The 14,158-nt window shown below is 45.3% G+C and overlaps 1 protein-coding gene across 1 annotated transcript in view; it reads right to left on the bottom strand.

The window, feature by feature from the left end:
* LOC141133537 (dynein axonemal heavy chain 2-like) overlaps window positions 1-14,158 on the bottom strand; it is a 345,338-nt gene that overhangs the window by 211,709 nt on the left and 119,471 nt on the right. Inside the window, exon 13 of the mRNA XM_073622980.1 lies at window positions 12,962-13,144. Coding sequence (XP_073479081.1) covers window positions 12,962-13,144 — 183 coding nt within the window. The remainder of the gene's footprint in view (window positions 1-12,961; window positions 13,145-14,158) is intronic.

The following is a 14,158-nucleotide window of genomic DNA, read 5'->3' as shown; positions in this document are numbered from 1 at the left end:
GTAAGCACGCTTGTTTTTGTTTAGTTGTTGCTTATTTTTGTGTAAATATGTTTTTATTAAAGTGGTTGTAAACCCTTTACAACTACTTTTTACTACAGGCAAGCCTATAATAAGGCTTACCTGTAGCTACACTGGATATCTCCTAAACCTGCACTGTTTAGGAGATATCCCCTGTATTTGCATGTGCCGTCGTCATCGGCACATGCGCACTTAAGCAAACTGAAGTAATGGCACATACGTTGCCGTTGCTTCAGTCAGACTGTACTGTTACTGGCAGCTTCCGCGCGCATGGGTCATCGCGGCTCCGGCCAATCACAGCGCCGGAGCCGCGATACCCGGAAGTAACCCCCGGAAGCGGTGTCGGCCGCCGGAGTGGTGAACGAGGACTGCTGCGGGGGCTTCGATCTCAGGTAAGTAATTCATAATGAGCTATTATTATTAAATCATTATTAGCTCATTATGCCTTTGTCTTGCAGGTTTTTTTTTTTTAGGATTTTTTTTTAGGGTTTACAACCACTTTAATAAGCTGTATGTGCTTGTATGATTTTTTTAAAACAACAACAAAAATTTACACTCTAATGTCCCCACCACAGCCATTCACTACTATTATACATTTATATAGCGCTGACATATACTGTAGTGCTGTAAAAAGAACACTGAGCCAGACTCACTGATCAGTCTCTACCTCAGAATCAACTCCAGTGTGGTTAGGATGCATGGATGGGTAATATGGAAGCAGTGTGGATGCAGACAGCTTTTATTCAATGATTCATAACTCCGTCACACTCCGCAGTGCTCCATAATGTACACCGAGGCGCTCACAACAAACTCAATTTAGACAGTGTCCCTGGTGGAAGCTGAACCTGCAATCCCAGTGCTGCAAAGTTTGGCTCATCACTAAGCCAAAACCTGGACCTCTCCTACATTTCCTATATTTGATGAGATTATCCCTCCTTTCTCTTTGTTTGCTGGCTCTGATCCAGGAACTCCGTGGATCAGAGCCAGCAAACAAAGAGAAAGGAGGGATAATCTCATCAAATATAGGGCGGACAGTAAAATGAGAGAATGTAATGAGAAGGACCACCAGGAACAGCATTGTGTGCGGTACAAGCGGAGTACACACAGAACACGTCGCTGGCTGAGGACTCTGGAGAGATCTGCTGTCAATGTCAATTTCATTTTACAAAGAGCCTATGCTAATCTCACTTGCAGACGCGCGGGCCCAAGGATTCTGCTTGTATTATTAATACTGGGAAGCCTGCCGTACATTCTCTGGAACCATTGTATATGCCAAACAGCATGGGGGCTGCTGTGTTCTATATGTGATATGGTCATGTGTACACAACTCCCATGTCATCTCCATGTTTGGCTTGACGGTTGAAAATGAAAAGAAAAAAAAACTATTCAGTACATCTCTCCAATACATGCACATTTCTCTGTTTTCTATTCCTAGCTATCAAATCCAGTGAGCTCATATCTGACAACACAGCACTGAAATCCCAAGCAGAGTTGTCAGCCCCGCTTGCAGAACTACAGAATTCCAACTATCCCCGTTCATCTCTGTCCCTCCTCAAACATATACAATGATTTCTCTCCCAGCAAAACAATGCTGCTGCCTTGACTACAAAGAGCCTAGGAGATTAGAGTGTAAGCTCACCTAGTGCAGAGACTGATGTGACTGGCTCAGTGATCTTTGTACAGTACTGTGGTATATCTCAGAACTATATACGCAGTTAAAATAAGTATTGAACACGTCACCATTGTTCTGGGTAATTATACAGTATCTCACAAAACTGAGTACACTCCTCCCCTTTTTGTAAATATTTTATTCTATCTTTTCATGTGACAACACTGAAGAGATGACACTTTGCTACAATGTAAAATAGTGAGTGTACAGCTTGTATAACAGTGTCAATTTGCTGTCCTCTCAAAGTAACTCAACACACAGCCATTAATGTCTAAACCGCTGGCAACAAAAGTGAGTACATCCCTAAATGAAAATCTCCAAATTGGGCCCAAAGTGTCAATATTTTGTGTGGCCACCATTATTTTCCAGCACTGCCTTAACCCTCTTGGGCATGGAGTTCACCAGAGCTTCACAGGTTGCCACTGGAGTCCTCTTCCACTCCTCCATGATGACATCACAGAGCTGGTGGATGTTAGAGACCTTGCGCTCCTCCACCATCCATTTGAGGATGCCCCACATATGCTCAATAGGGTTTAGGTCTGGAGACATGCTTGGCCAGTCATCACCTTTACCCTCAGCTTCTTTAGCAAGGCAGTGGTCATCTTGGAGGTGTGTTTGGGTCCATTATCATGTTGGAATACTGCCCTGCAGCCAAGTCTCTAAAGGGAGGGGATCATGCTCTGCTTCAGTATGTCACAGTACATGTTAGCATTCATGGTTCCCTCAATGAACTGTAGCTCCCCAGAGTGCCGGCAGCACTCATGCAGCTCCAGACCATGACAATCCCACAGCCATGCTTGACTGTAGGCAAGACACATTTGTTTTTGTACTCCGTTTTTTGTACACCTGGTTGCCACCACACACGCTTGACACCATCTGAACCAAATAAGTTTATCTTGGTCTCATCAGACCACAGGACATGGTTCCAGTAATCCATGTCCTTGGTCTGCTTGTCTTCAGCAAACTTTTTGCAGGCTTTCTTGTGCATCATCTTTAGAAGAGGCTTCCTTCTGGGATGACAGCCCTGCAGACCAATTTGATGCAGTGTGCTGCGTATGGTCTGAGTACTGACAGGCTGACTCCCCACCCCTTCAACCTCTGCAGCAATGCTGGCAGCACTCATACGTCTATTTCCCAAAGACAACCTCTGGATATGACGCTGAGCACGTGCTCAGCGTGCCCTGCGAGGCCAGTTCTGAGTGGAACCTGTCCTGTCAAACAACTGTATGGTCTTGGCCACCATGCTGCAGCTCAGTTTCAGGGTCTTGGCAATCTTCTTATAGCCTAGGCCATCTTTATATAGAGCAACAATTATTTTTTTCAGATCCTCAGAGAGTTCTTTGCCATGAGGTGCCATGTTAAACTTCCAATGACCAGTATGAGAGAGTGAGAGCGAAAACACCAAATTTAAACACACCTGCTCCTCATTCACACCTGAGACCTTGTAACACTAATGAGTCACATGACACCGCGGGGGAGGGAAAATTGCTACTTGGGCCCAATTTGGACATTTTCACTTAGGGGTGTACTCACTTTTGTTGCCAGCGGTTTAGACATTAATGGCTGTGTTTTGAATTATCTTGAGGGGACAGCAAATTGACACTGTTATACATGCTGTACACTCACTACTTTACATTGTAGCAAAGTGTCATTTCTTCAGTGTTGTCACATGAAAAGATAGAATAAAATATTTACACAAATGTGAGGGGTGTACTCACTTTTTGTGAGATACTGTATTTCTAAAGGTGCTATTGACATCAAATGTTCACCACATGTCAGTAACAACCCATGCAATTCAGACATACAAAGACACCAAAACAAATACGTTCAGAAATTAAGTTATGTGTAATAAAATGGAATGACACAGGAAAAAAAGTATTGAACACGCTGACTGAAATGTATTTAATACTTTGTACAAAATACTTTGTTGGTAATAACAGCTTAAAGATGCCTCCTGTATGGAGAAACTCTCATGCGTTGCTCAGGTGTGATTTTGGTCCATTCTTCCACAGTCTTCAAATCTTGAAGGCTCTGTGGGCCTCTTCTATGAACTCTGATCTTTAGTTCTTTCCATAGATTTTCTATTGGATTCAAGCCAGGCGATTGGCTGGGCCATTCTAGCAGAATTGTTTTCTTTCTGTGAAACCAATTGAGAGTTTTCTTGGCTTTGTGTTTGGTGATCATTGTCTTGCTGAAATGTCCACCCTTGTTTCATCTTCATCATCCTGGTAGATGGCAGCAGATTTTTATCAAGAATGTTTTGGTACATTTTTCCATTCATCCTTCCTTCAATGATATGAAGTTTGCCAGTACCGTATGATGAAAAACAGCCCCACACCATGATGTTCCCACCTCCAAACCTCACTGTTGGTATGGGGGGTGTTTTTGGGGTGATGTCCCATTTGACCTCCAAATATGGTGTGTATTGTGGCATCCAAAGAGTTCAATTTTGGTCTCATCTGACCAGACTATATTCTCCCAGTATTTCACAGGCTTGTCTAAATGTTGGGCAGCAAACTTTAAACGAGCTTCAACGTGCTTTTTCTTCAGCAATGGAGTCTTGTGTGGTGAGGGTACATACAGACCATGGCAACTGAGTGCATTAGTGATTGTTTTCTTTGTAACAATTGTACCCGCTAATTCCAGGTCTTTCTGAAGCTCTTCACAAGTGGTCCTTGGCTCTTATGCCGTGTACACACAATCGTACTTCTCCTTGGAAAAAAATATGACGGCTTTTCCGACGGGATTCTGCTCAAGTTTGCCTTGCATACACACGGTCACGCAAAAGTTCGCTGAACTTACGACTGTCAAGAACGCGGTGACATACAACACTACGACGAGCTGAGAAAATGAAGTTCAATGCTTCCGAGCATGCGTCGAATTGTTTCCGAGCATGCGTAGGAATTTTTCACGTCGGAATTGCCACAGATGATCGCATTTTCGGATAGGAACTTTTTCCGACCGAAAAATTGAGAGCATGCTCTCAATCTTTTACTGGCTGGAATTCAGCCAGCAAAAGTCCGATGGAGCATACACACAGTTGCATTTCTCGATGAAAAACTCTCATCGGTCTTTTGCGGGCCGAAATTCCAATTGTGTGTACGCGGCATAAGACAACTCTTCTGATAATTCTTTTCACTCCTCTGTCAGAAATCTTGTGAGGAGCACCTGGTCGTGGCCGGTTTATGGTGAAATTATGTTCTTTCCACTTACGGATTATGACCCCAATAGTGCTCACTGGAACATTCAGAAGTTTAGAAATCCTTCTGTAATCAATACCAGCAGTATGTTTTGCAAAAATAAGGTTGCAAAGGTCTTGAGAGTTCTTTGCTTTTACCCATCATGAGATGTTTCTTGTGTGACACCTTGGTAATAAGACATCTTTTTATAGGCCATCAGTTTAGACTGAACCAGCTGATATTAATTTGCACTGACAAGGGCAGGCTTGCTTTCTAATTACTGATAGATTTCAGGTGGTGTCTTGGCTTTCCATGCCTTTTTACACTTCCCTTTCTTCATGTGTTCAATATTTTTTTCCTGTGCCATTTTGTTTATTACACATAACTTCATTTCTGAACGTATTTGTTTTGGTGTCTTTGTATGTATGAATTGCATGTGTTGTTAGCGACATGTGGTGAAAATTTCATGTCAATATCACCTTTAGAAATATATTTACCTAGAAAAATGGTGACATGTTCAATACTTATTTTACCCGCTGTAAATGTATAATAATAATAATAGTGTGTGACTGTGGGGGGACATTAGAGTGTAAGCTCCCTTGGTGGAGAGACTTATGTGACTGGTTCAGTGTTCTCTGTACAGCACTGTGGGGTGGTATATGTCAGGACCAGGGCTTTTTTCAGTGGGAATCCAGGGGGAAATGCAGTTTTGGCACCTCCAGCGCTGAATGTATGTAGTGGCAAGGGGTGCTGAAGGGTCTATTGATGCAGGGTGCTGGAGAATCTATTGTCGCTGGTAGGGATCTGATATTGCTGTGGGGAATTGTTACTTGGAGGGATCTATTGTCGCTGGGGGAGTATTATATTGCAGGGGTGTCCATTGTTGCTGGGGGGGGGATCTGTTGTTGCAGGAAGGGCTATACTGTTGCTGGGGGGATCTATTGTTGCTAGGGGAATCTATTGTTGCAGAAAGGGATCTCTTGTTACTGGGGGTATCTATTGTTGCAGGAAGGGATCTATTGTTGCTGTGGGTATCCATTGTTGCAGGAAGGGATCTATGGTTACTGGGGGTATCTATTGTTTCAGGAAGGGATCTATTGTTGCTGTGGGTATCTTGTGTTGCAGGAAGGGATTTATTGTTGCTAGGGGATCTATTGTTGCAAGGTGAGATCTATTGTTGATAGGGGGATCTATTTTTGCAGGTAATTATCTATTGTTGCCGGTGGGGGGGGGGGGGGGGGTGGTCTATTGTTGCTGGCTGCAGTGCATCTATTTTACTGGGCTTTTTTTTATCATTATCAAATTACTGTATATACAAATTACTTAGCACCACAAAATGATACTTGTTTATTCCCTACAAAGGGAGGTACTTGGGAGGTGGGTATGGGGTGGAACCAATTGATGGTGCTCAGAGGTGGATAGGTGGTGAAGATAAGGGGTGACTCTGAAGGGGTGACTCTGAAGGGGAGTACCTGCACCTATTATCTGAGGAAAAAAAGCCCTGGTCAGAGCTATATACATATATGAATAATAGTAGTGTGTGACTGTGATGGGACATTAGATTGTAAGCTCCTCTGGTACAGAAAAAGATATGGCTGGCTGTGTTCTCTGTCCAGCAATTACCTGTAAAATCGTACTTGTAAAATCTCTATCTCGGAGTATATCACAGGACACAGGAGAATTCATTCTTAGACCATAGGGAAGGCAAAAAGCAAACCCTGAGAAACAGGCAACAGCAAACAATAGCCAACAGGCCCACCAAAGACAAACCATCCTGTCCCTTGCGGGTGCCCTTTGGCGACAAGATGTTTGGATCAAGGCTGTGGCTGCAGGATAGACTCGCACAGCCCTAACGAAATCCAGGCAGTGGACAACAATCCCCTTAGGATGTTTCAGAGGTGGACAAAAACAAAGGCAACACTATGTCCTGGTTTAAATTAAATTCCGAGAACAGTTCTGAGATGTCAAAACAACCTTATCCTTGTGAAGAAGAACAAGCAATGGTTCGTTACGTAATAAGGCCACAAAAGATCATACACTCTTATGATCAAATAGATTGCCACAAGAAAAGGCTACCTTGTGGGAAAGAAGAAGGAGAGAAATATCCCAAATTCGCTTAAATGGAGGCCACTGAAAGAGCAACAACACCAGATTGAGAACCCACAGAGTCAACACAGAGTGTACTGGTGGTACAATGTAAGTCATCCCTTGTACAAATGTTCTGACCAAGCAATGGGAAGCGAACAGTATTGGATAGAGTACCGCCAAAGCATAAACCTGAGCCTTAGTAGTGCTCAGGGCCAAGGACTTTTCCAGTTGTAACTGAAGGGAGGTAAAACCCAATCATTGCCTGAGATGTAGCATGTATGCTTTCCATGTGCAGTGGTAAACACATCAGGATGAGGGCTTTCTGGCCTTCAGCCATTGGCTCCTGCTGTTGTCAATCACAGCCAGTGAGCCACTGAGGAGAGAGTGGGGACGGGGCCGCGCCGCGGCTCTGTATGTGAATGGACACACAGAGCTACGGCTCATGAACGAGCCTGCTTGGGTGCCCCCGTTGCAAGTTGCTTGCTCAGGGAACACTCAACAGGAGGGAGAGGCCAAGAGCGTTGACAGGGGACCTGAAAAGAGGAGGATTGGGGCTGCTCTGTGCAAAACCACTGCACAGAGCAGGAGAGTATAACATCTTTGTTATTTAAAAAAAAAAACTTTCACTGTAAAACCTGAAAGCTGATTGGTTTCTATGCAGAGCTGCACCAGATTTTGCACGCTCCAGTTTTAGTAAATCCCCTCAATGTTTTGGACCCAGATATCAAAAATTTCTCCAGCTCGATCTTCACCTATATCATATCAGGCTACCCTGCAGCGTCTTCAGGGACGGGGCTCTGCTGCAGCAGACCACAGCCCTGGACCTACATAGCACCCCGCCAGCTAACTCACATGCTGCAACTGCCTGCCAAAGTGAGCACCACACGTGGGATCCAGTGCAAGTGGCATCTTACAGACCTACCCAATTCTTCCACTGGGTATAGCCCCTCTAGGAATGGCAGACCATAGGGACTGATCTTGATAACTGCTGCTGCTTTAGAGCACCAAGGCTCAGTGGCTGGACACAATTTTGGTTGTAGATTTTAGTATATCATAGTAGTAGACACACCCAGCAGAAAAAAGACAGGTACATCACCTAAGGACACTAGGAAAAAATTGAGGCAAAGCTAGGAGTGGGTGGGGTTATGCAGGGCTGAGTCAAGGTTTGCTATTTGCCAGTGTCCAATCACCTGGAGGTGCAGCATAACACAACAGTTTAATAACTAACTCACATGCATCCTGTGATGTACAATTAAGAAATGTTAGCACTATACAGTTTAAATGTATAATAATAATAATAGTGTGGGACTGTGGTGGAACGTTGTGCAAGTGTAAGCTCCTCTGGTTCAGAGATTGATGTGCAGGGCCCATCAAGGGGGTACAGCCCATACACTTGTAGGGGGCCTGGGCTTCCCAAGGGGCCCGGGCTCAAAAAAGCACTGCCTGCACACAAGCCACTGAAGCCGAGACATTCCTCCTCTCCTAGTTCCCCCCCTCCCCCCCAACTGATCAGTGATCGGGCACTGGCTCCAGCTCCTACCCTGAGGTGGAGCCTGCTGCTAGACTAGCAATGTGATTGGGCAAGACTCAGGGAGGGTGTGTGGCCAGCCTCGGAAGTAATGAGGCCCAGCCCACCTTCTCAGGTGCATGTAGATTTGAGAGAGCAGCATGGGAGGGCAAGTGTGTGGAGTGGACTTTACTAATCTGCCCAGGTGGGACATCATACAACCTGACATGATGGAGTTCCATTGTGAAGATGGATGAGGATGATTCTGGGTGCGGATGAGAGTTACATTGTGAAGAACCTCTCAATAATGTCACACATCCCTCTCCACAATGTAACTCCATCATCCTCATCCCCACCCAGAATCATCCACACCCCTCTCCACAATGTAACTCCATCATCCTCATCCCCACCCAGAATCATCCACACCCCTCTCCACAATGTAACTCCATCATCCTCATCCCCACCCAGAATCATCCATCCCTCTCCACAATGTAACTCCATCATCCTCATCCCCACCCATAATCACCCTCATCCCTTTCTACAATGTATCTCTCATCCTCATCCCCACCCAGAATCATCCTCATCCCTCTCCACAATGTATTTCTCATCCTCATCTCCACCCAGAATCATCCTCATCTCTCTCCAGGAGAGGAATGAGGATGATTCTAGTTGGGAATGAGGACGAGAGTTACATTGTGGAGAGGGATGGATGATTCTGGGTGGGGATGAGGATGAGAGTTACATTGTAGAAAGGGGTGAGGGTGATTCTGGGTGGGATGAGGATGATAGAGTTACATTGTGGAGAGGGATGGATGATTCTGGGTGGGGATGAGGATGATGGAGTTACATTGTGGAGAGGGATGTGGATGATTCTGGGTGGGGATGAGGATGAGAGTTACACTGTGACGATGGAGGAGGATGATTCTGGGTGGGGATGAGGATGAGAGTGACATTATTGAGAGGGGTGTGGGTGATTCTGGGTGGGATGAGGATGAAAGAGTTACATTGTGGAGAGGGATGGATGATTCTGGGTGGGGATGAGGATGATGGAGTTACATTGTGGAGAGGGATGTGGATGATTCTGGGTGGGGATGAGGATGAGAGTTACATTGTGGAGAGGGAGGTTCTGTTTTCCTAGATCTGCTAGGGCAGAAAGGGGTGAAAGGGGTGAGGGTGATTCTGGGTGGGGTTGAGGATGATGGAGTTACATTGTGGAGAGGGATGTGGATGATTCTGGGTGGGGATGAGGATGATAGTTACATTGTGGAGAGGGATGGATGATTCTGGGTGGGGATGAGGATGATGGAGTTACGTTGTGGAGAGGGATGGATGATTCTGGGTGGGGATGAGGATGAGAGTTACATTGTAGAAAGGGGTGAGGGTGATTCTGGGTGGGATGAGGATGATAGAGTTACATTGTGGAGAGGGATGGATGATTCTGGGTGGGGATGAGGATGATGGAGTTACATTGTGGAGAGGGATGTGGATGATTCTGGGTGGGGATGAGGATGAGAGTTACACTGTGACGATGGAGGAGGATGATTCTGGGTGGGGATGAGGATGAGAGTGACATTATTGAGAGGGGTGAGGGTGATTCTGGGTGGGATGAGGATGAAAGAGTTACATTGTGGAGAGGGATGGATGATTCTGGGTGGGGATGAGGATGATGGAGTTACATTGTGGAGAGGGATGTGGATGATTCTGGGTGGGGATGAGGATGAGAGTTACATTGTGGAGAGGGAGGTTCTGTTTTCCTAGATCTGCTAGGGCAGAAAGGGGTGAAAGGGGTGAAAGGGGTGAGGGTGATTCTGGGTGGGGTTGAGGATGATGGAGTTACATTGTGGAGAGGGATGTGGATGATTCTGGGTGGGGATGAGGATGATAGTTACATTGTGGAGAGGGATGGATGATTCTGGGTGGGGATGAGGATGATGGAGTTACATTGTGGAGAGGGATGGATGATTCTGGGTGGGGATGAGGATGAGAGTTACATTGTAGAAAGGGGTGAGGGTGATTCTGCGTGGGATGAGGATGATAGAGTTACATTGTGGAGAGGGATGTGGATGATTCTGGGTGGGGATGAGGATGATGGAGTTACATTTTGGAGAGGTATGTGGATGATTCTGGGTGGGGATGAGGATGAGAGTTACATTTTGGAGAGGGATGTGGATGATTCTGGGTGGGGATGAGGATGAGAGTTACACTGTGACGATGGATGAGGATGATTCTGGGTGGGGCTGAGGAAGATGAAGTTACATTGTGGAGAGGGATGTGGATGATTCTGGGTGGGGCTGAGGATGATGGAGTTATATTGTGGAGAGGGATGTGGATGATTCTGGGTGGGGATGAGGATGATGGAGTTACTTTGTGGAGAGGGGTGGAGGATTCTGGGTGGGGATGAGGATGAGAGTTACATTGTGGAGAGGGATGTGGATGATTCTGTGTGGGGATGAGGATGAGAGTGACATTGTGGAGAGGGAGGTTTTGTTTTCCTAGATCTGCTAGGGCAGGATAGATTTGGGGGGGCGTTGAAAAGGCAATGCAGTTAGTGTTAGTGTAGGGTCCTGCTCAAAATAGTCTACCTCGTCATGGTGGCAGGCTTCATATTTTTTGGCCAAAATATAATTCCTTACTGTTAAATCTTGAAAGCACTGATGAATATTATTATTATTGTTATTATTATACAGGATTTATATAGCGCCAACAGTTTGCGCAGCGCTTTACAACATGGGGGTAGACAGTACACTTACAATACAAATCAATACAGGAGGGATCAGAGGGCCCTGCTCATTAGAGCTTACAATCTAGAAGGGAGGGTCAAGTGGAAACAAAAGGTAATAACTGTGGGGGATGAGCTGATGGAAAAAATGAAAATACAGTTGTTAGGTGTGGGTAGGATAGGCTTCTCTGAAGAGAAGGGTTTTCAGGGATCGTCTGAAAGCTAATAAAGTAGGAGATAAGCGGACAGATTGGGGTAGGACATTCCATAGGATTGGAGAGGCTTTGGAAAAGGCCTGGAGGCGAGTGTGGGAGGAGGTGACGAGGGAGCTAGAGAGCAGGAGGTCTTAAGAGGAACGAAGAGAGCGAGTAGGTTTCTATTTAGAGACTAGGCTAGTGATGTAGCTGGGGGCGAAATTGTGGATGGCTTTGTACGTAGTTGTTAGAATTTTGAATTTAATTCTTTGGCCGAGCGAAAGCCAGTGGAGGGATTGACAGAGAGGAGTGGCAGACACAGAGCGATTGGTAAGGTGGATGAGTCTGGCAGCGGCATTCATAATGGATTGAAGAGGTGATAAACTATGTAGAGGTAAGCAAATGAGAAGGGAGTTGCAGTAGTCGAGGCGAGAGATGACCAGCGAGTGAATTAAGAGCTTTGTTGTGTCATTGGTTAGAAAGGGGCGTATTTTGGAGATGTTGCGGAGGTTGAGGCGGCAGGATTTGGACAGTGATTGGATGTGTTGCTTGAAGGAAAGTTCAGAGTCTAGGACTACACCTAGAACCTTGGCATGTGGGGATGGGCTTATAGTTGTGCCATCGATTTTGACAGAGAGATCAGGGGAAGAGGCATATGGGGGAGGAAAAGTTATAAATTCGAGTTTGGCTAGATTGAGTTTGAGAAGTGGTGTGACATCCAGACTGATATATCTGATAGTAAATTAGTGATACGTGAGGAGACAGAGGGAGTAAGCTGAGGGGTAGAGAAATAGATTTGGATGTCGTCAGCGTAGAGGTGGTATTGGAAGCCATGGAGGCTATCACTTGACCCAGGGAGGCGGTGTAGATTGAAAATAGTAGAGGTCCAAGAACAGAACCCTGAGGGACCCCAACAGAGAAAGGAAGAGGAGAGGAGGAAGTAGAGTTATAAGAAACGCTAAAGGTGCGGTTGGATAAGTAGGAAGAGAACCAGCGAAGTGTACAGTCACAGAGACCAAAGGCGTGTAGTTTTTTGAGGAGGAGGGGGTGGTCAACCGTATCAAAGGCAGCAGAGAGGTCCAGGAGTAGGAGTACAGAATAGTGTCGACTGGCTTTGGCCATTAGTAGATCGTTTGTTAGTTTTAGGAGAGCAGTTTCTGTGGAGTGTTGAGGATGAAATCCAGACTGAAGGGGATCAAGAAGGCCATTATCAGCGAGGTGGATGAATAGACTTTGAATTTTCATATATTAAGTTGTAGGAATGCTAAAATAAAAATGGGTGCACTAAAGGACTCAGGGGAGGTTGGCCAGTGGGTGGATTCAATTCAACAGCCAGTGGGACGGCCAGTGGGCGGGCCCTGGGGAATGTTGGTGGTCAGTCCCTTGGGGGACCAGGCCTAAAGCTGTGTAAAATTTGTGATGGCCGCCCTGTTGATGTGACCAGCTCAGTGTTCTCTGTACAACACTACAGAATATGTCAGAGCTTTATAAATGTATAATAATAGTATGTGACTGTGGTGAGACATTAGAGTGTAAGCTCCTCTGGGGCAGAGACTGATATGAGCTCCTGACATCCACTGGACTCACCTGCATTGGCCGATCAATGCGACGTCTTAAAGCCTGCACCCAGTGCGCCTGACCAGCCGAGCGGCTCATGTGAGATGGCACTGTAGGAATTTTTCTGCCTAGTTCTTTGTTGACAAGATCCAGCTCATTCTTGAACATTTCATACACTTGTACCGTCTTCTTGTCAAATGTACGTTTTATGGCCTGGAGGACAAGGAACACAAGGTTACAGAGTGTTTTGGCGTGTACTTCACCTATAACAGAAATATTACTTCTGGGTGGGCTGTACCTTTAAAGCAAAACTCAGTGCAGATATAAATAAAATAGATACCAATCAATACAGTAATGTAATTATTAAAAGAAATAACTATTTTTACATAGTAGTTGAATTTGACTTGGTATCAGCCTTAATGTAATTGCGTACAGCAGCATTCACACTGGGAGATGGGTGAAGGCAGCACCAGCAGCCAATCAGGTGTGTGGACAAGGAACATGCTGTCAGCAGAAGTAGGGAAGAAGGAAATCAACAAAAAAAGAAGTGCCGGATGGTCGTCTTAATAGTCCATCATCATTTATTCCTGGTAATATAGAGACAACAAGAAGAAAAAAAACAATGCGTTTCAGGGGCTAAACAATCCCCCTTCATCAGGGCTTGGATAAAAAAAATGAAAAATCTTCCCACAGCACTATACATACAGCATAAAGGTTCCTTTACACTGCAGGTTCATCAAAATGTGTTTTGGATACTTTTATCTTCCTCTTGTCTCAATTTTACTAATAATGGTAAAAAGCTCTTAAGATGACCAGCTGGAGCTCTTTTTTTCCAGTTTGAATTTCTAGGGAAAGGCAAATGGCTGTTTTTGGGTGGCCCCACTGCGTGGTAGAGGTGCTTAGGTTGTCATCAAGCCCAACCAATGCTCCCTGACTGACAGATAAAGGAGTCAAGTCCAGTGTCTAGTTTTTTTTGGAGTAGAAGAGAGGACAGTGGTGACTTGTCTCAGTGCTGCTGTTCCTACACTGTCCAATCACAGGCTGCCAAGCAAGCTGCTGATAAGGTCTGTGCTTGTAGTTCACATTGGAAAAACCCTGATGAAGGTGGACACTTAAACCCCTGAAATTAGTCGGATTGTGCTCCTGACTTTTAATGGAATCAAAACCCCTTAGCAGTCGTGTGGCACTTCAATTTCAATTCTAGTTACAAGCACAGGTTAGAGGCAG

The sequence above is a fragment of the Aquarana catesbeiana genome, linkage group LG03, assembly GCF_042186555.1.
Source record: "Aquarana catesbeiana isolate 2022-GZ linkage group LG03, ASM4218655v1, whole genome shotgun sequence".
NCBI classification, from domain to species: Eukaryota; Metazoa; Chordata; class Amphibia; order Anura; family Ranidae; genus Aquarana; species Aquarana catesbeiana.
The sequence above is the reverse complement of the archived record's forward strand: the minus strand, read 5'-3'. Positions and strand labels throughout refer to the sequence as shown.